The 22788-nt window shown below is 31.1% G+C and overlaps 1 protein-coding gene across 30 annotated transcripts in view; it reads left to right on the top strand.

Moving 5' to 3' along the window:
- The window catches only part of LOC114916971 (uncharacterized), a 39533-nt gene extending 16814 nt beyond the window's left edge, over positions 1 to 22719 (top strand). For 8 of the 30 annotated variants that reach the window (XM_083064458.1, XM_083064459.1, XM_083064456.1 and 5 more), the window contains one exon: positions 334 to 10287. Coding sequence is in view for 22 of the 30 variants with exons in the window: in XM_083064439.1 (XP_082920565.1) it covers positions 334 to 513; positions 1246 to 1428 (363 nt within the window). In the remaining 8 variants the exon portion in view is untranslated. Of the gene's footprint in view, positions 1 to 333; positions 10288 to 21169 lie in introns of those variants that run through there. The other 22 variants (XM_083064446.1, XM_083064448.1, XM_083064447.1 and 19 more) reach the window with 22 other exon arrangements.
- Positions 22720 to 22788: the final 69 nt, after the last annotated feature.

The raw sequence follows: 22788 nt of genomic DNA, 5'->3' as shown, positions 1-22788 counted from the left end.
TTATGAATAATAATTACTGTAAATATTTCTATCATTATTTATAGAGGAAATAACAATATAGAAAAGAATATCAAACCGTTTTGTGACATAGTACCAGCCCTAGTCATGACATGATCCATACATTGTCTTGGTAGTTCCTGATTTTGTGGTTTTTGTGGTGATTCCTGTTTGCGATTCCTGTTTGTGGTCTCTATTTGTGGTTTTGGTTTCATACCTTGGGTTGTGGTCTCAATTTGTGATTTTGGTTTTGGGCTTCCTGTGATTTTGGTTTTGGGCTTCCTGTTTTGCGCTCCAACAATGTTGTTGCTTAGGTCCATGCTGCTCTTATTTTAGGTCACTGACAACTCTGGAAACGATAATTCTTGTGTTCACTTCATTGGCAAGAATTATTGCTTGGGAATTGCAATTCAAGATGTATGTCAAAGGGAAAGGATTATGTGGTCACTTGGATGGGATTTTGACAATATAGGCAAGCGTTTTCAGTTGGAGTTGGAGAAGCTAATTAGAAACAAGGTAATTTGTCTTTTCAAGAGTATTATTCTAGTTTTCTGAATTTATGGACAGCACACTCTGCCATTTTATATGTTGCTGTTTCCCAAACTTCACTTTGGCTGTTCAAGAAGGCTACGACATTAGTAAGCGTGATCAATTTCTCATGAAATTTCGCTCAGAGTTTGAAGTTGTTAGAAGTGCTTTACTAAATAGGAATGTTGTTGCGTCTTTGGATACATGTGTTTGTGAACTTCTTAGGGTTTACTTACTCAAGGATTCATGATGATGCTCTTTTTGAACTGTCGCGGTTGCATATACTGCCCAGAGTAGAAGTAAAGGTCGTGATATGCGATAGGTTTAGTGCTTTTCTTGCAAACAATTTGGTCATATTGTTTGTAATAATAAGAAGTTTTGCAATTATTGCAAGCAATAGTGTCATATCATCGCTAACTTCCTATACTCGTTCACGAATAACACAAGACAAGCATTCCATGCCACTACCAATGCAACAACTTGTCCTCCTATCCAAGTAGATCTGATAGTGGTGCTCTACATTATGAAATGATTTAACAAGTGGTACTTTCAGCTATTTTAGCTTGGGATAAAGGTAAGTCATCTAATGTTTCTCACTCATGGTTTTTTGATTTTCAGAATGTGCTTGTATCACTTGGACTTGCTTCCAATTTATTGTCTGTTAGCAGGCAATAATATAATTGTGATGTTAAATTTTGTTGGACTGGTTGTCTTGTGCAGGACCAGGTGTCGGGGAAGGTGATCGTGAAGGGGCCTAAAGTGGGAAGATTGTTTCCACTCCAATTTATTTCAAATCATCTTTCTTTTGCTCATAATAATGTTTTGAATCTATATGAGGTTTGGCATAGAAATTTGGGTTATCCAAATTTTACAGTTTTGTCTCATTTGAAATTGGTTCACTAAAAATAAAAATGTTGTTAATGCTATACCTATTTGCTGTTTTGTTTGCAAGTTGGCTAAAAAACGCTCTCTTTTCTGACCAGTGCTCATCGTGCTTCCTTTTGCTTTGAAATAATTATAATGATGTTTGGGGTATGTCTCCTGTTGCTTTTCATGCTCGTTATAAATATTTTGTCACATTTATTGATGATTACAGTCTTTTACTTGGATATATTGTCTTGCTTTAAGTTTGAAGTGTTTTACATGTTTAAGAAATCCATGACATATGTGGATATTCAATTCTTTTACTTGGATATATTGTCTTGCTTTAAGTTTGAAGTGTTTTACATGTTTAAGAAATCCATGACATATGTGGATATTCAATTCCAAACCAAAATTAAAGTTTTCCACTCTGATTCTAGTGATGTTACATGTCTCATGAGTTTCAGGAATACCTTCAGCAAAAAGGCATTCTGTCTCAACATTCTTTTCCTAATACCCTTCAACAAAATGGCATTGTGAACGTAAGAATCGTCACTTCCTTGATATGACCCGCACCTGGCTTCTTCAAGCTTCTGTTCCATCCAGATTTTGGGTGGAGGTTTTATCCATTGCTGTGTTCTTGATTAACGCCTTTCTTCTATGAGTATTGATTTTGACTCTCCTTTCTTCCGTCTTTTTAAAACTCACCCTGATTATAGTACTTTACATACTTTTGGGTGTGTATGTTTTGCTCATTTACCTTCGCTTGAAAGGCATAAGCTTGGGACACAATCTGTCCAATGTGCATTTATTGGGGGGGGGGGGGGGGTATAGTCACTTTCATAAAGGTTTTTTGTGTTATGATCCTTCTAATCATCATTTTCGCATTTCCAAGAATGTGACATTCTTTGATAGTCGATTTATGTTTCCTTGTCCTTCTTTTCAATTGATATTGCTATCCTTTGCTATCCTTTCTACATTTTCTACATTATTTCCATCTACTGAACGTTTCAAACTTGGCATCATATATATAAGACAACAGTGTCATCAAGTCCCCACTTCCCCCTTTTGATGTTGATCTGCTCCGTCACCTGTTTTTGTACCTGTTGCACCACGATGATCTGGTAGAATGTCTTGAGTTCCTAATAGATATTCACTAGATAGGTATGGTTCTTCTCATACTTCTCTAATAGCTTTTATCTTTGGCACATCTATTCCTAACCCACTTGTTATTCACAAGCTTTAAAGATATACAATGGGTAAAGGTAATGAATGATGAACTCTAAGCTTTTCAAGAGAACTTGTTTCTTGTCCTCTAGATTTCAAACTTATAGGCTACAAATGGGTGTATTCTGTGAAACTAAATTCTAATGGTTCTCTCAACCATTACGAGGCAAGACTAGTTGCCTTAGGAAACAAACAAGAGTATGGCATTGATTATGATGAGACATTTGCACTTGTTGCCAAAATGACACTGTCCTTTCTTTAGTCACCTCTAAAGTTGATTCCTCATCAAATGGATGTGAAGAATGTCTTTCTTCATGGTGAATTGACTGAAGATATTTACATGTTTCTCCTCAGGGCCTTTCTCTTCATTTAAGTGTGCAAGCTCTCCTTATATAGTCTGAAGTAGGCTCCTAGAGCATGGTATGACAAATTTCGTTTCACTCTCCTTGGTTCCGCTTTACATAGATAAATATGATTCCTCTTTGTTCATTCACCATACACCTATTGACATTGTTCTTCTACTCCTTTATGTTGATGATATGGTTATTATTGGCTCTGATCAAGCATCCATCCAAGAACTTAAAAATAATTGCACTCATTTCATATGAAAGACCTTGGCCACTTCCAAAGGTACATTTCTCCATCAGCATAAGTATGCCATGGATCTCATCTCTATGGTCGGCCTTCAATCAGCTACTCCAGTGGACACTCCTCTTGATGTTAATGTTAAATATCATCATGACGTTGCTTTTCGCCAGATTCTTTATTGTACCGAGCTAATTACTTGACCATTACACGCTTGACATCTCATTTGCTGTTTAGCAGATGAGTCAGTTCATGCATTATCCTCAACATCTCCACTTGGCAGCGGTTTGTTGTATAATTTACTATTTGAAACCTTACTCTCAGCAAGGTTTATTTTATTCCACTGGAACACCTCCTAAATTGATTATTTATAGTGATGCCGATTAAGCTGGGTGTCCTGACACTTGACGATTAGTCACTGGTTGGTGCATGTTTCTAGGTTCCTCATTGATCTCGTGGAAAAGTAAGAAGCAAGCATGCATATCTAAATCATCTATTGAATTAGAGTATCGTGCCATGTCTACCGCTTGTTCCAAAATAATTTGGCTTTGTGGTCTTTTGGTTGAACTTGGATTTCCTTGGACAGATCCAACACCTCTCTATGTTGACAATACAAGCGGCATCCAGATTGCTGCAAATCCAGTGTTCTATGAAGCACCAAGCCGACTGTCACTCTATTCGTGATGCTTATGATGATCTGGTTATTTCACTCCCTCACATTACTACTCAGCTTCAAGTCTCAGATATTCTTACCAAGACTGGTCCTTGACCGTGTCATCAGTTTCTTGTTAGCAAATTGATGTCGCTTGACCAGCCCCATCAATTTGAGGGGAGATGTCAATTAGGAATTATTTTGTATCTTTAATTATTTTGATTTGATTTCTTAAGAATGAACGAGGCAAATCATAGACTGGTTTGTTCTTTTTAATTGTATATATTAGAATATTTTGTAATTATGGGTAATAATTATTGTAAATATTCTTATCATTATTTATAGAGGAAATAACAATACAGAAAAGGGCATCAAGCCATTTTTTGTGACATGGCATTGTGACATCATATGATTTAACTGTTACAAGAATTTAATGTGATTGCATTGCATTATAACCGTTTTACCATCTACTAGATAATCTCAACCGTTAATCCTGACCTTGCCCTTTTCTATATAAACGCCCTTTGGCCTAAGTATTTTCCTCTATCTTAAATAGGTTAATATGGCTTAGGTTATGGTTTTGGTTTTCGATTATGTTTGGTTGATTATCTCAATTTCATGATTTTGACGTTTGATGTTCATATTCTTACGATCTGGTTCCATAATCGGATTGTTTTGTTTGATTATGTTTTGCAGCATGCCAGGCTTGTTGCTGATTTTAGATTCTGCTACTCTTGATACAATGATTTAGAGCAGCTAACAGCAAAAATCAATTTCTTCCATGAGTTTCCTCTGTTCTTTTATTTCTCTGGACTTGATCACCAAACCTAGGGATTGAAGTGTGTTTCTACAGCATTGTTTTTTTGAATTGTTTTGTACAAATGTCCTTCAGCACATCAAGCCTCAGGCATGATTTGGCGATGTCTCCCTGAGTTTTTGAATTATCATAAATTTTCTGTTTCTATAATTTGTCATCTATTATGAGCATTTTGTTTCCTCAATTTAATTCTACGTGACTTCTGCTTATGCCTTGCAATGAAGAAAAGCAATGGAAACAGTTGCGGGAGATTATTGACTGACTTGCTGTTAAGCCTCAGGCTTACATAGTTTATTTACTGGCTATGTTAACTTCTTGGTTGGTTCTTCTTTAGTGGTTTTCTTATGTGTTCGTTCCTGATTGGTTATGCTATCTTGTTGGCTGGATTCTGATTGGTGGTTTTGATGGTGTTCGATTACATGGTAGTGTTGGAGTTCTCCTGTGTTTCTAACAGGAATGATAGGAGACCAAAAGAGGCACTGTAGTTTACCATTTGGGACATCATGGTTGGACCTTTGACTATTATGATATTTGATGGTTTGCTTCTTGGTTTGGAAAATTCTACCACTCTTCTTTTACCGTTTCCTTGATAATTTTCAATATAATCTACAGAAGTCTTCCCTCTTCCAATTGAATGACCTCTTCATCGTAACTGCACAAGACCTCCCTTTGGAATAGGAATGATTACTTGCTATATTGAACACGAAATCTGTAAGTGTGGAAATTTTGTTCCAAATGTTACTATGTCAAATCTATTTATATGATTGTCTAGATTTTTTTTAATGCTGTGACATCTTATTGTGTTCCCTAAATAAGTTCCCTTCAATCTCTACTGCTCTGTCTCTGTACTCTGTACATGCCTTGATAAGTTTTAAGATTATTTTCTGTTCCATTTTTATTGGCTTTATCATTTCATTTTTATACTCCATATAATGAAAACTTAAAGTGTTGACTTTTGAATCTTCGATTGTTCAAATTTTACAGATTAATCAATGAATATGTACTGGTATCACTTTAATTTTCTGACTTATGTGGATTTAATTTTTTTTTTCATATGGAACAATTGTATTGCCTTTGTGCTCCTGTACAAGGAGATTCAGGACTAAAATCACCAAAGTTTTGAGACCCAAATTTCCCCCCTTTTGGATTACTCTGGAACTGAATAATTTTCCTTCAGTCTCTGTACTTTGTAAATGCCTTTGGATCTTTTATGTTTTTGCTAATTGATGATTATTTTTAATGCCTGTTTGGGAGGTTTTATGGTCTTACTGCCAAAAAGGTTCTTTGATGCTATAGGACCTTCCCTTTTCTGAAAATGAATTAGCTTAAAATTATCTTTTGTTCAGTTTTTTTCGTTTTATCTTTTCATTTTTATACACTTTATAATGGGAATTTTAAGTGTTGACTTTTGATTTTTTAAATCGTACAGATTAATCAATGAATATGTACTGGGTTTGGTATCACTTCCATTTGCCGACTTCTTATGCGGATGTATTTTTTTTTTTCCCATATGGAACTGTTGTATTTCCTTTGTGTTCCTCTAATCAGGAGATTCAGTACTAAAGTCACCAATGTTTTGAGATCCCAAATGACCCCGCTTTTGGATTACCCTGGACTTGAATAATTTCGCATACCTTTGAATCTTTTATGTTTTTGCCAGTCAAACATTTTTTTAATCTCAGTTTGAGAGGTTTTATTTTTGAAAATGAACAAGGTTAAAATTATCTCATTCTTTTTTTTTTTTTTTAATATTTTGTATCAAAATCCACAGGCATGTAGAAGGTTGAATCAAACTTGAATAAGTTTCTCTTACAGGATTTTCCATGTATTCCATAGAGTATTGTATAGGTTATTTTGTTTTTTTAAAATGATCAAATTAATGTTATTTTTGCATGGAGTTGTGTGTGTACAAATACTTGTTTAAGTATTTTTGTTTATCATGATTCCTCTTTTTTCTAGAATTTTTGTTTTTTGGACTTTCAATTGAGCTTGAAAAGATTGCTTAATATGACCGGATGTAAATGTTTTGCAATAAAGCCTTTACCAATTTCTTTCCTGCGATTAATTTTTTTTAGTATAAACTATAATGTATACAATTCTTTTTGATACCTCGTATGAAAATCTTGGTGTTCAACTTGTGCATGAAATTACTTATATAATTAAACTTATCTTTGACACAAAAAAATTGTAGATTCTCCCTATCTTTTAATTTTTTTCCTTGTCCTTACCTATGATCTACTAATAATGAACTTGTATGTGAATTAAATTTTACATAATAATTTATCATGTGATACTTTTTTCTTAGAATCATTTTATCTTAAAAAATTAAAAAAAGATTTTTCTTTGGATTTTTTTTGTGCACATCGATGTTTGCCATTATTTATATTGTATTTAAGAAATCATTTTCTTATTTGGAAAAATCAATAATGAATTTTTGTTAAAGAATATTTTAGAACTAGGAGAAAGGAAATCTGGAGGAGTATAGTTTTACTCCTTATTTATATGATCTCTTACCTGTGACATTGCTTTTCTTCTTATAGGAATGCCAGAGTCCAATCAACTTTGCAAAGAACTGCATAACAGTTGAAAATCAAATCATTTCAGATTACGTTCTTTGCATTTAAATTCTTCTTGATACCCTGACAACCATTTGTGTTTTTTGTAAAAGAACATCTTGATATCATCCTTGAAGGCTTGTGGGAAGAATATGAAATAATGTCTCTTATCAGTAGTTATTTCGACATGCTGAAATGGTAGAGAAACAAAAGAAATATTGCTGAAATGAGAGCCCCAAGTCAGTGAAAGGTTTTCTTGACTTCAAATTCTTATTTCGAATCTAACATAATCTCTCAAAAATGATTCCCCAATTGCATAACACTCCTTCTCTCTCTTCTAACTGACTACTTAAATCTGAATGGTTATTGAATTGATGGGTACAATTAAAGTAAATAAATAAGCATAAAGCATAATCTCTGAAGTTTAGGGATTCAGATAAAACACTCCCTTAAGCTGGAGATATATATTATATGTGATGGTATTCTTGCTTGCATTGATAGAATGGTTGATTAATGTGAGGATACCTTAATTCCTTATTTCTTGGAATCAAGTCCTTCAAGGGTAGTGTCCTTCAAGCGTAGTGTTTAGTGGATGAAGTATTTGATGAAAGGTTTAAAGGGTATTTTAGGTTTGATTCACTTTAAATATTGAATGTTGTTTTTAGGGTAGGGTGGTTTTTCTCTTGGTAGGGTTTGGTTGAAAATAACTAAGGGAGGTTAGTCTAGGGTATTTGGAGGATGATTATTTAAGATACTCCGTATTATGGAAAATACAAATAAAAATAAATTTTATGACTAAGACACATCAAAATAAGGTAAAATAGGAAATACAAGAAAAATAAATCTTATGTCTAGGGTCTCAAAATATAAGGATAAAATAGGAAATTAAGAATAAGGGCAAAAAATAGAATATCCATAAAAATTTAGGAGTTAAGAATCAAAAGTAGCCTTATTCCTTTCATGCTTTTTTACTCTTATGCTTTCTAAAAGTTAACTTATTCTCTTGCCTCCTTTAATATATCACCTCTTGGTCTTCTTGAGCTTAGTGTGATTTTATTAATATGCATCTAGTTTATTACATGTATATGTTATCTTAAGACCTCGTAAATATTTAGTAATGATATTTGTAAGTTAATCCTTGGAGCAAATTAAGGAGGTCTTGATTAAGCCGGAGTGTCTGATGAAATGACAGTCAACTTTTATGTGATTTCTCTCATAAAAATGGATTAGAGGAGAGGTATAAAGTTGACTGCTTATTACAAACTAGTTCCATATGGTGTGAACTGTAAAGAGAGCAGTTGCAGAATTGACTCTCTTTCATTAAACCTGTAACTATTAGGCTCATTAAACCTATAACTATTAGGCTGATTTTCACTGGCTATTATCATCAACTAGATGTTAATAATGTTTTTTTAAATGATGCAGCATCCACCAGGTTTTGAGACTGATTCTATTATGGTTTGCAAGTTAAACAAAGCTCTATATGGCCTGAAACAAGTTCCTAGGCAATGGTTTGATAGATTACAAGCTACTCTGCTGCAGTTCTCTTTTCATTTATCACATAAATAACAATATTGTCATGTCTATCTTTTGGTCTATGTAGATGATATTATCATCATTGGAAGTTCATCTAAGTTTACTCTGTAGCTTATATGTCAACTCAATGCTATATTTTCTCTAAAAACATCTTGGCAAGTTGGATTATTTTTTGGGAATAGAGGTCAAACACCAGCCAAATGGTTCTATAATTCTTTCATAGAGCAAATATATATGTGACCTTCTTTAGAAAATTAACATGTTTGAAGCCAAACTAATTTCAACACCTATGGTTTCTACTTCCAAGCTGTCCAATGGGTTTGATAATTGACTGATATTTCAATGTGCTTTACTTTAAAATGTTGTATGGGATTTTTAGACGTGTTATCATAGTAGAAAATTAACATAGCCAAACTAATTTCAACACCTATGGTTTCTACTTCCAAGCTTCCAATGGGTTTGATACATTGACTGATATTTCAATGTGCTTTACTTTAAAATGTTGTATGGGATTTTTAGACGTGTTATCATAGAATATAGTATATTATTCTCAAGACTAAAATAGTTTTCTAAGTGATACTTTATCCATTGGAGCTTTAAGCAACATCTGGTTATTGAGATATAGTCTATCTCTACCGTTGAAAAAGTTATGGAGTTTTATTTCTTACTTGCCTATAAGATGAGGTAGTTTTGAGCAATAGCATCCACTCAAACTTTTTCATTCAATCCTATCTCTAGCATTGTCTGCATAATAAAATCTTACTAATTTTAAATTATTAATTTTCTTATAAAACAAGAACAAGTTAGTAGAATTAGAATATTTATTTAACAATTTTTAAATGTGACTCTCTAAGAAGATTAAAATCTGACATAAAGGCAAATGTTGAACATGATGTTAGGTTTGCTTGTAGTCAAGTAAAGTATAAGGATTTAATCATACTTCTATAGGTTTAGAAGTAATCGGTAGGAGTCACAACGGTTTCCAGGGTTTTCCTCGTTACTTTCGGTGCCAAAGGTATTCACTTTGACACAGAAAAGAAGTTCATATATAACTGAATAACAGCAGTGTCCCCTTCCCGAATCTTACGTCGATCAGTCTCGTGAAGAAGTCTTTTCCGATCTTCCACTAAGAAAGGTATCGTCACGACAACTAAATTTGCCCGGTCCTGTTATTTCGTAGGTGATGTTCGAGGTAAATCAAAATAGCAGCAATCAAGATACGGGCTCAAGGCTAGATAGAAGATAGGCTATTCCTCTTACCGTACTTCCGGTTGAAAAAAGCTGTTACAGAAGAAGCTGCAGTCCTTAGGCCTCCCAAAAAGATAGAAGTATCCGATAAAAACAGTCCTTACGCCGACATTAGCAGTAGTGCTAGTAAGGCCCCTAATTTGTCTGTTGACAAAATTACAAAACGAATATATGGGTGTAGGCATTGACTTATAAGGCATTGACTTATAATTATTTATCTCATACTTTTTAAATTCTCTAGTGTATTTCTATAATGAATGAGGATGTCTTTATCTGTCTAATTGATATAAAGTCTCAAGAAGAACTTTAGTTCACCTATCATGCTCATTTCAAATTCTTTCTACATTAACTTAAAAATTCTCATATAAAAATTTATAATTAACACCAAATATTATATTATCTATATACATTTGAACTATAATCAAAAAATTTCAAGCGCATTTTCTAAATAGAGTTGTGTCAATTTTATCCTTCACAAAATTATTGTTGAATAAAAAATTATATAGTCTTTCATATCAAGCTCTAGGAGCTTGTTTTAGACTTAAAAAGTCTTTTTAAGTTTGAAAACATGTTTTTTAAAGTCAAGGTTTTCAAAACCTACATGTTGTTTAACATAAACTTCCTCCTCAATAATTTCAGTTAAAAATGTGCTCTTTACATTTATGTAAAAGTTTTATATTTTTGTGAGTTGCAAAGGTTGATATAATCCTAATAGCTTCAAGCCTAGCAACATGAGCAAAAGTTTTAAAATCAATACCTTCTGCTAATCAGATCCTTATGCTACTAATTTAACTTTATTTCTTATCACTTTACTTTACTCAGATTGTTTCTGAATAACCATATGGTTCTAATGATGCTCTATGTTCTGGTTTGTAATTAGAGTCCTTGGCTTTGTAATTAGAGTCCAAATGTCATTACTTTCAAATTCATGGAGCTCATCTTCCATAACAATGATTTTTCAGTGCTTTGTCTATGTTCTTTGGTTTTGCTTTAAACACTAGAGCACATGAAACATTGTCTTTGAGGGTAAATCATGTCTTTATCATCTAAGATCTAATTTTAAGGATGATAGTTGACAAAATTTCATTCTCTGTAACTTCATTTGACTAATTTATCTAACCTTTAAGAGAGTTTATCATCATATTAGTAATGTCTGGCTTCTTTTTAATCTTCTCTAATCTGCAAATTTGTAAATTATTTTTATAAATTTGATAGTTTTCTATCAATCGTTAGTAAATAGATTTTTTAACCATAAAGGTTCTAGAATTGTAAGTTTTATAGGCCTTTGAAGTATGAAAATATCTAAGGAAGATATTTTTGTACCTTTTGAAATCAAACTTATTTAGTTGATCATTAGTGTTAAGGATATAACATTCATATACAAAAGGAAATACGAAATATGGGTCTCCTTCACAATTTATAAGTAGTCTTATTTAGTAGTGGTTTTATTAGTATTCTATTTTGAAGAAATAGAATGTAAGATGTTGTGTTCATTGCCTTTACTTAGAAGTATTTTTGCAAAGAAGTATTTTTGTCATCTATTGTAAAGTTTAGTTCTTTCTTTCAACTATCTCATTTTATAGAGATATTCTCAATAAAGAGAAGTTGTGAAAGATACCATGTTTTCTACTAAAGATTTTGAAATCAAAATCTTCAAATTTTGCTCCATGACCACTTTTAATGGTAGTTATGTAAAAACCTTTTTTTCATTTTGAACACGTTTGCAAAATATTTCAAAAATCTTAAACGATTCATGTTTGTAGTCTAAGAAATGTACCTATGTATGACTAGAAAAGTCATTTACAATGACAAATCTATATCTTTTACCTCCTAAATAAGAACAAGTTAGTAGAATTTGTAAGATATTTGAATATTTATTTAACAACTTTTAAATGTGACTAGGGATGACAAATATACCTGTACCCGCGGGTAATACCCGAACCCGTCCTGACTTTGACGGAGAATACCCGGTTTGACCGGATACGGGTACGGGTACGGGTAAAACCCGATATATTAAATCGGGTACGGGTACGGGTATGTACTTACCTGCCCCGTACCCGTACCTGTACCCGTCCCCGTTTTCATTTTTAATTTAATACTCACTTTTAATTTAATTATATTAAAAAAAATTTAATATTTTTTATGTGTGATTATTTATTATAATATGAGATAGAAAAATAAATTAATTATAATTATAATATAATAAAAAAAATAATTTAAAAATATTTTTTTTACAAAATAAATAATAAAAAAATTAACGGGTTCGGGTACGGGTATACCCGATACCGACGGGGACGGGGATGGGGATGAAAACCACATACCCGGCGGGTACAGGGACAGGGACGGGGATGGATTTGACTCGCGGGGACGGGGATGGGTATCATAAAACCCGTACCCGCCCCGCCCCATTGCCATCCCTAAATGTGACTCTCTAAGAAGATTAAAATTTAACACAAAGGCAAATGTCGAACATGATGTTAGGTTTGCTTGTAGTCAAGTAAAGGATTTAATCATACCTCTATAGGTTTAGTTATCTAATTTGTCTTTTGACAAAATTACAAAACGAATATATGGGTGTAGGCATTGACTTGTAATTATTTATCCCAAACTTTTTAAATTCTCTAGTGTATTTCTATTAATGAATGATATTAATGAATGAGGATGTCTTTATCTGTCTAATTGATCTAAAGTCTCAAGAAGAACTTTAGTTCACCTATCATGCTCATTTCAAATTCTTTTTACATTAACTTGGAAAAATTCTCATATAGAAATTCATAATTAACACCAAATATTATATTATCTATATACATTTGAACTATAATAAAATTTTCTCAAGCGCATTTTCTAAATAGAGTTGTGTCAATTTTATCCCTCACAAATATATAGTCTTTCATATCAAGCTCTAGGAGCTTGTTTTAGACTTAAAAAGTCTTTTTGAGTTTGAAAACATGTTTTTTAAAGTCAAGGTTTTCAAAACCTACATGTTGTTTAACATAAAGTTCCTCCTCAATAATTTCAGTTAAAAATGTGCTCTTTACATTTATGTAAAAGTTTTATATTTTTGTGAGTTGCAAAGGTTGATATAATCCTAATAGCTTCAAGCCTAGCAACATGAGCAAAAGTTTTAAAATCAATACCTTCTGCTAATCAGATCCTTATGCTACTAATCTAACTTTAATTCTTATCACTTTACCTTACTCGTTTAGATTGCTTCTGAACAACCATATGGTTCTAATGATGCTCTATGTTCTGGTTTGTAATTAGAGTCCTTGGCTTTGTAATTAGAGTCCAAATGTCATTACTTTCAAATTCATGAAGCTCATCTTCCATAACAATGATTTTTCAGTGTTTTGTCTATGTTCTTTGGTTTTGCTTTAAACACTAGAGCACATGAAACATTGTCTTTGAGGGTAAATCATGTCTTTATCACCTAAGATCTAATCTTAAGGATGATAGTTGACAAAATTTCATTCTCTGTAAGGTTTGGTGACTTCATTTGACTAATTTATCTAACCTTTAAGAGAGTCCATCATCATATTAGTAATGTCTAGCTTCTCTCTAATCTCCTCTAATCTGCAAATTTGTAAATTCTTCTTATAAATTTGATAGTTTTCTATCAATTGTTAGTGCATCATTAAACTTCACATAAATAGATTTTTTAACCATAAAGGTTCTAGAATTGTAAGTTTTATAGGCCTTTGAAGTATGAAAATATCTAAGGAAGATACCTTTGTTCCCTTTGAAATCAAACTTTCTTAGTTGATCATTAATGTTTAGGATATAACATTCATATACAAAAGGACGGAAGTACGAAATATGGGTCTCCTTCACAATTTATAAGTAGTCTTATTTAGTAGTGGTTTTATTAGTATTCTATTTTGAAGAAATAGAATGTAAGATGTTGTGTTCATTGCCTTTACTTAGAAGTATTTTTGCAAAGAAGTATTTTTGTCATCTATTGTAAAGTCCAGTTCTTTCTTTTAACTATCTCATTTTATAGAGATAATCTCAATAAAGAGAAGTTGTGAAAGATACCATATTTTCTACTAAAGATTTTGAAATCAAAATCTTCAAATTTCGCTCCATGACCACTTTTAATGGTAGTTATGTAAAAACCTTTTTTTCATTTTGAACACGTTTGCAAAATATTTCAAAAATCTTAAACGACTCATGTTTGTAGTCTAGGAAATATACCTATGTATGACTAGAAAAGTCATTTAGAATGACAAATTCATATCTTTTACCTCATAAACAAGAACAAGTTAGTAGAATTTGCAAGATATTTGAATATTTATTTAACAACTTTTAAATGTGACTCTCTAAGAAGATTAAAATCTAACACAAAGGCAAATGTTGAACATGATGTTAGGTTTGCTTGTAGTCAAGTAAAGGATTTAATCATACCTCTATAGGTTTAGTTACCTAATTTGTCTTTTGACAAAATTACAAAACGAATATATGGGTATAGGCATTGACTTGTAATTATTTATCCCAATCTTTTTAAATTCTCTAGTGTATTTCTATTAATGAATGAGGATGTCTTTCTCTGTCTAATTGATCTAAAGTCTCAAGAAGAACTTTAGTTCACCTATCATGCTCATTTCAAATTCTTTCTACATTAACTTGGAAAAATTCTCATATAGAAATTCATAATTAACACCAAATATTATATTATCTATATACATTTGAACAATAATAAAATTTTCTCAAGCGCATTTTCTAAATAGAGTTGTGTCAATTTTATCCCTCATAAAATTATTGTTGAATAAAAAATTATATAGTCTTTCATATCAAGCTCTAGGAGCTTGTTTTAGACTTAAAAAGTCTTTTTGAGTTTGAAAACATGTTTTTTAAAGTCAAGGTTTTCAAAACCTACATGTTGTTTAACATAAACTTCCTCCTCAATAATTTCAGTTAAAAATGTGCTCTTTACATTTATGTAAAAGTTTTATATTTTTGTGAGTTGCAAAGGTTGATATAATCCTAATAGCTTCAAGCCTAGCAACATGAGCAAAAGTTTTAAAATCAATACCTTCTGCTAATCAGATCCTTATGCTACTAATCTAACTTTATTTCTTATCACTTTACCTTACTCGTTTAGATTGCTTCTGAACAACCATATGGTTCTAATGATGCTCTATGTTCTAGTTTGTAATTAGAGTCCTTGGCTTTGTAATTAGAGTCCAAATGTCATTACTTTCAAATTTATGGAGCTCATCTTCCATAACAATGATTTTTCAGTGCTTTGTCTATGTTCTTTGGTTTTGCTTTAAACACTAGAGCACATGAAACATTGTCTTTGAGGGTAAATCATGTCTTTATCACCTAAGATCTAATCTTAAGGATGATAGTTGACAAAATTTCATTCTCTGTAAGGTTTAGTGACTTCATTTGACTAATTTATCTAACCTTTAAGAGAGTCCATCATCATATTAGTAATGTCTGGCTTCTCTCTAATCTCCTCTAATCTGCAAATTCGTAAATTCGTCTTATAAATTTGATAATTTTCTATCAATCGTTAGTGCATCATTAAACTTCACATAAATAGATTTTTTAACCATAAAGGTTCTAGAATTGTAAGTTTTATAGGCCTTTGAAGTATGAAAATATCTAAGGAAGATACCTTTGTTCACTTTGAAATCAAACTTTCTTAGTTGATCATTAATGTTAAGGATATAACATTTATATACAAAAGGACGGAAGTACGAAATATGGGTCTCCTTCACAATTTATAAGTAGTCTTATTTAGTAGTGGTTTTATTAGTATTCTATTTTGAAGAAATAGAATGTAAGATGTTGTGTTCATTGCCTTTACTTAGAAGTGTTTTGGCAAATTATTTTTGCAAAGAAGTATTTTTGTCATCTATTGTAAAGTCTAGTTCTTTCTTTCAACTATCTCATTTTATAGAGATATTCTCAATAAAGAGAAGTTGTGAAAGATACCATGTTTTCTACTAAAGATTTTGAAATCAAAATCTTCAAATTTCGCTCCATGACCACTTTTAATGGTAGTTATGTAAAAACCTTTTTTTCATTTTGAACACGTTTGCAAAATATTTCAAAAATCTTAAACGATTCATGTTTGTAGTCTAGGAAATGTACCTATGTATGACTAGAAAAGTCATTTACAATGACAAATCTATATCTTTTACCTCCTAAATAAGAACAAGTTAGTAGAATTTGTAAGATATTTGAATATTTATTTAGCAACTTTTAAATGTGACTAGGGATGACAAATATACCCGTACCCGCGGGTAATACCCGAACCCGTCCTGACTTTGACGGGGATTACCCGGTTTGACCGGATACGGGTACGGGTACGGGTAAAACCCGATATATTAAATCGGGTACGGGTACGGGTATGTACTTACCTGCCCCGTACCTGTACCTGTACCCGTCCCCGTTTCCATTTTTAATTTAATATTCACTTTTAATTTAATTATATTAAAAAAAATTTAATATTTTTTATGTGTGATTATTTATTATAATATGAGATAGAAAAATAACTTAATTATAATTATAATATAATAAAAAAAATAATTTAAAAATATTATTTTTTTTACATAAAATAAATAATAAAAAAATTGACGGGTTCGGGTACGGGTATACCCGATACCCGACGGGGACGGGGATGGGGATGAAAACCACATACCCAGCGGGTACGGGGACAGGGACGGGGATGGATTTGACTCGCGGGGACGGGGACGAGTATCATAAAACCCGTACCCGCCTCGCCCCATTGCCATCCCTAAATGTGACTCTCTAAGAAGATTAAAATCTAACACAAAGGCAAATGTTGAACATGATGTTAGGTTTGCTTGTAGTCAAGTAAAGGATTTAATCATACCTCTATAGGTTTAGTTATCTAATTTGTCTTTTGACAAAATTACAAAACGAATATATGGGTGTAGGCATTGACTTGTAATTATTTATCCCAAACTTTTTAAATTCTTTAGTGTATTTCTATTAATGAATGATATTAATGAATGAGGATGTCTTTATCTGTCTAATTGATCTAAAGTCTCAAGAAGAACTTTAGTTCACCTATCATGCTCATTTCAAATTCTTTTTACATTAACTTGGAAAATTTTTCATATAGAAATTCATAATTAACACCAAATATTATATTATCTATATACATTTGAACTATAATAAAATTTTCTCAAGCGCATTTTCTAAATAGAGTTGTGTCAATTTTATCCCTCACAAAATTATTGTTGAATAAAAAATTATATAGTCTTTCATATCAAGCTCTAGGAGCTTGTTTTAGACTTAAAAAGTCTTTTTGAGTTTGAAAACATGTTTTTTAAAGTCAAGGTTTTCAAAACCTACATGTTGTTTAACATAAACTTCCTCCTCAATAATTTCAGTTAAAAATGTGCTCTTTACATTTATGTAAAAGTTTTATATTTTTGTGAGTTGCAAAGGTTGATATAATCCTAATAGCTTCAAGCCTAGCAACATGAGCAAAAGTTTTAAAATCAATACCTTCTGCTAATAAGATCCTTATGCTACTAATCTAATTTTATTTCTTATCACTTTACCTTACTCGTTTAGATTGCTTCTGAACAACCATATGGTTCTAATGATGCTCTATGTTCTGGTTTGTAATTAGAGTCCTTGGCTTTGTAATTAGAGTCCAAATGTCATTACTTTCAAATTCATGGAGCTCATCTTCCATAACAATGATTTTTCAGTGCTTTGTCTATGTTCTTTGGTTTTGCTTTAAACACTAGAGCACATGAAACATTGTCTTTGAGGGTAAATCATGTCTTTATCACCTAAGATCTAATCTTAAGGATGATAGTTGACAAAATTTCATTCTCTGTAAGGTTTGGTGACTTCATTTGACTAATTTATCTAACCTTTAAGAGAGTCCATCATCATATTAGTAATGTCTAGCTTCTCTCTAATCTCCTCTAATCTGCAAATTTGTAAATTCTTCTTATAAATTTGATAGTTTCTATCAATTGTTAGTGCATCATTAAACTTCACATAAATAGATTTTTTAACCATAAAGGGTCTAGAATTGTAAGTTTTATAGGCCTTTGAAGTATGAAAATATCTAAGGAAGATACCTTTGTTCCCTTTGAAATCAAACTTTCTTAGTTGATCATTAATGTTTAGGATATAACATTCATATACAAAAGGACGGAAGTACGAAATATGGGTCTCCTTCACAATTTATAAGTAGTCTTATTTAGTAGTGGTTTTATTAGTATTCTATTTTGAAGAAATAGAATGTAAGATGTTGTGTTCATTGCCTTTACTTAGAAGTATTTTTGCAAAGAAGTATTTTTGTCATCTATTGTAAAGTCCAGTTCTTTCTTTCAACTATCTCATTTTATAGAGATAATCTCAATAAAGAGAAGTTGTGAAGGATACCATATTTTCTACTAAAGATTTTGAAATCAAAATCTTCAAATTTCGCTCCATGACCACTTTTAATGGTAGTTATGTAAAAACCTTTTTTTCATTTTGAACACGTTTGCAAAATATTTCAAAAATCTTAAACGACTCATGTTTGTAGTCTAGGAAATATACCTATGTATGACTAGAAAAGTCATTTAGAATGACAAATCCATATCTTTTACCTCATAAACAAGAACAAGTTAGTAGAATTTGCAAGATATTTGAATATTTATTTAACAACTTTTAAATGTGACTCTCTAAGAAGATTAAAATCTAACACAAAGGCAAATGTTGAACATGATGTTAGGTTTGCTTGTAGTCAAGTAAAGGATTTAATCATACCTCTATAGGTTTAGTTACCTAATTTGTCTTTTGACAAAATTACAAAACGAATATATGGGTGTAGGCATTGACTTGTAATTATTTATCCCAATCTTTTTAAATTCTCTAGTGTATTTCTATTAATGAATGAGGATGTCTTTATCTGTCTAATTGATCTAAAGTCTCAAGAAGAACTTTAGTTCACCTATCATGCTCATTTCAAATTCTTTCTACATTAACTTGGAAAAATTCTCATATAGAAATTCATAATTAACACCAAATATTATATTATCTATATACATTTGAACAATAATAAAATTTTCTCAAGCGCATTTTCTAAATAGAGTTGTGTCAATTTTATCCCTCATAAAATTATTGTTGAATAAAAAATTATATAGTCTTTCATATCAAGCTCTAGGAGCTTGTTTTAGACTTAAAAAGTCTTTTTGAGTTTGAAAACATGTTTTTTAAAGTCAAGGTTTTCAAAACCTACATGTTGTTTAACATAAACTTCCTCCTCAATAATTTCAGTTAAAAATGTGCTCTTTACATTTATGTAAAAGTTTTATATTTTTGTGAGTTGCAAAGGTTGATATAATCCTAATAGCTTCAAGCCTAGCAACATGAGCAAAAGTTTTAAAATCAATACCTTCTGCTAATCAGATCCTTATGCTACTAATCTAACTTTATTTCTTATCACTTTACCTTACTCGTTTAGATTGCTTCTGAACAACCATATGGTTCTAATGATGCTCTATGTTCTAGTTTGTAATTAGAGTCCTTGGCTTTGTAATTAGAGTCCAAATGTCATTACTTTCAAATTTATGGAGCTCATCTTCCATAACAATGATTTTTCAGTGCTTTGTCTATGTTCTTTGGTTTTGCTTTAAACACTAGAGCACATGAAACATTGTCTTTGAGGGTAAATCATGTCTTTATCACCTAAGATCTAATCTTAAGGATGATAGTTGACAAAATTTCATTCTCTGTAAGGTTTGGTGACTTCATTTGACTAATTTATCTAACCTTTAAGAGAGTCCATCATCATATTAGTAATGTCTGGCTTCTCTCTAATCTCCTCTAATCTGCAAATTTGTAAATTCTTCTTATAAATTTGATAATTTTCTATCAATCGTTAGTGCATCATTAAACTTCACATAAATAGATTTTTTAACCATAAAGGTTCTAGAATTGTAAGTTTTATAGGCCTTTGAAGTATGAAAATATCTAAGGAAGATACCTTTGTTCACTTTGAAATCAAACTTTCTTAGTTGATCATTAATGTTAAGGATATAACATTTATATACAAAAGGACGGAAGTACGAAATATGGGTCTCCTTCACAATTTATAAGTAGTCTTATTTAGTAGTGGTTTTATTAGTATTCTATTTTGAAGAAATAGAATGTAAGATGTTGTGTTCATTGCCTTTACTTAGAAGTGTTTTGGCAAATTATTTTTGCAAAGAAGTATTTTTGTCATCTATTGTAAAGTCTAGTTCTTTCTTTCAACTATCTCATTTTATAGAGATATTCTCAATAAAGAGAAGTTGTGAAAGATACCATGTTTTCTACTAAAGATTTTGAAATCAAAATCTTCAAATTTCGCTCCATGACCACTTTTAATGGTAGTTATGTAAAAACCTTTTTTTCATTTTGAACACGTTTGCAAAATATTTCAAAAATCTTAAACAACTCATGTTTGTAGTCTAGGAAATATACCTATGTATGACTAGAAAAGTCATTTACAATGACAAATCCATATCTTTTACCTCCTAAACTAAGTGTCTTAGTTTGACAAAATAGATCTATATGTAATAGTTCTAGATGTTTAGAAGTGGAAACACTTTTCTTAGCTTTGAAAGATGTTTTAATATATTTTCCCTTCTAACACGTTTTACAAAGAAAATGAGTTTATCAAGAGATTTTGAATTAGTCCTTTTACTAAACCTTTTTTGGTTGTTTTTGAAAAAAGTTTTATATTGACATATCCAAGTTTTTTTGTATAAATCCATTTTTCATCTTCTTTGGATACACAAACTAGTCAAATTAATTTTATAGAGATTATTTTTTGAGTAGTAAAAAGCACATATTTATCATCTTACTTGACTATGCGTGCATTTTTATCAAAGACTATAATATAACCACTATCACAAAATTGATTTATGTTAAGTAAGTTATACTTTAAACCTTCAATATATACATGAATAAAGTCTTTACCTAAATTATATGTTTATATGAGTAATTTTCAGTTTGGCTTGTAATTGTATGTTCTAGTGTTCTTGTGGGAAACCCTAAAACATTGGAGATTGCTTAAACATGTATTTGTACAATTTATTTAAAATGAATATTGCATGTTTTGGCATGCTTTTATTGATTGTAATGAGATTTTTGGTGTTTTCCTCTTTGTTTCATAACTTCGTGATTATGCAGAATGTGATGTCTCTAATATGATATCTAGCACCACTTTGGGCTTGTTGGACGCTATTAAGGCAAAAAGCAAAGATTGTTCTTGGGGTTTCTCATATTAAGTGTGAGATGACCCTTGTCGGATGTAAAAAGTTTCAATGGTTCCCTATGATGCTTCTATTGGGCGTGAGTTGATGCTTATTGGGTGTGGGTGTGGACAGGGGCTTCTTATTGTGTTTTCGTCAGGCATGAGCTCGATCACGCTAGGCAAGTCTAGATAGAGACCAACATGATCCTCTAGAGGTATCATAGTGGACCTGTGCTGTCAGGCACCATTCCGTTTACGAGTTTTGTATGACGTTCCCTAGATTACATAATGTCATTCTTGTGTTATGAAGTTAAGATGTGTATGAATCTATATACATATATACAAGTGATTGATGAAGGACATGAAATGATAAGACATGTGAATGTGAATTAATGAAAATGTGTAAATTGTTATGCACAAAACCTGTTTGACATATATTATATGCATATAAAAGTTTTTTAAGGGTACAATATGGAATACACTATTAGGGAAGGTCCTTTTGTTTAAAAGTTTAAGGATTAGTCCTTAACTTATTTGAAAGTCTCAATCTTGTCCTTTTATGTATCTTGCACAATTTAACTATGCTGACCAGTCTCTGATAGTATGTCTTCTTAATAAGAGTTTGTTGGTGTAACCTGATATGTAATCTTAGACTATTTTATGTGTGTTGCTAGTAATAATACATTATAGGAATTTTTTTACTATCATCACATATATGATAACATGTAATCTATGTTTATTGCATATACATTTTATTGTTATATGGTATTTAATTATGATGTATGAATGAATGGAATATGTTGTTGTTTTTGTTGCATTCTTGGACCGTGAGTAAGAGTGAGATATTTTTCACTCTTTTTGTTTTGTGTTGTTTTTTTATTATGCAGGTGATTATCAACACGAGATTGAGAATATTATTGATGAGGCTTACTCCTCAATAATATATTATATTATGATAAGATGTGACATCGTAACGTAATTAGATTTAGTTAGATTTAGTTAGGATGTTGTTTTTGTTGATTTACTTTAAAAACAGTTTTATTTTCTCATGATTTCATTAGTTATGGTAGTTTGTTTAAGTTAAAAGTGTGATATTTCCTACTTAAACATGTTTGGTTCATTTATGAAATATTAAATAATTCAGTATTTATATGTTATGTCATGTAGAGTATAGGGTATAACAATGTCATACCACGAGTCCATATTTTAATTTTTCTTCTTCATCTTCCAACTCTCTTACATTTTATAAATACGTGGGATTAAATTTCCAATTTGCTATACTTACTAGGCCACCGATTAATATATATAAAATATAAAAGAGAGTAAGAATCAAAGATTTCCAAATCATTCATATTATATTAAAATTATTCATAAAACTTTTATTGCTATGAAGTTTAGTAAAACTAATTTTAAAATATAGTTAATTCTAAATATATAATATTATAGTAGATTATAATATAATTATTTTTACGTATGGTTGAAAAAATATCTATTATTTAATATTATAATTTGATTAGTCGAACTTAAATTATTTTTAATTTTTATATAGAATAAG

The sequence above is a fragment of the Cajanus cajan genome, chromosome 9 (genome assembly GCF_000230855.2).
Source record: "Cajanus cajan strain Asha chromosome 9, NIPB_CcT2T_4, whole genome shotgun sequence".
NCBI classification, from domain to species: Eukaryota; Viridiplantae; Streptophyta; class Magnoliopsida; order Fabales; family Fabaceae; genus Cajanus; species Cajanus cajan.
Note: the sequence above shows the minus strand (reverse complement) of the source record. Positions and strands in the feature narration are given on the sequence as shown.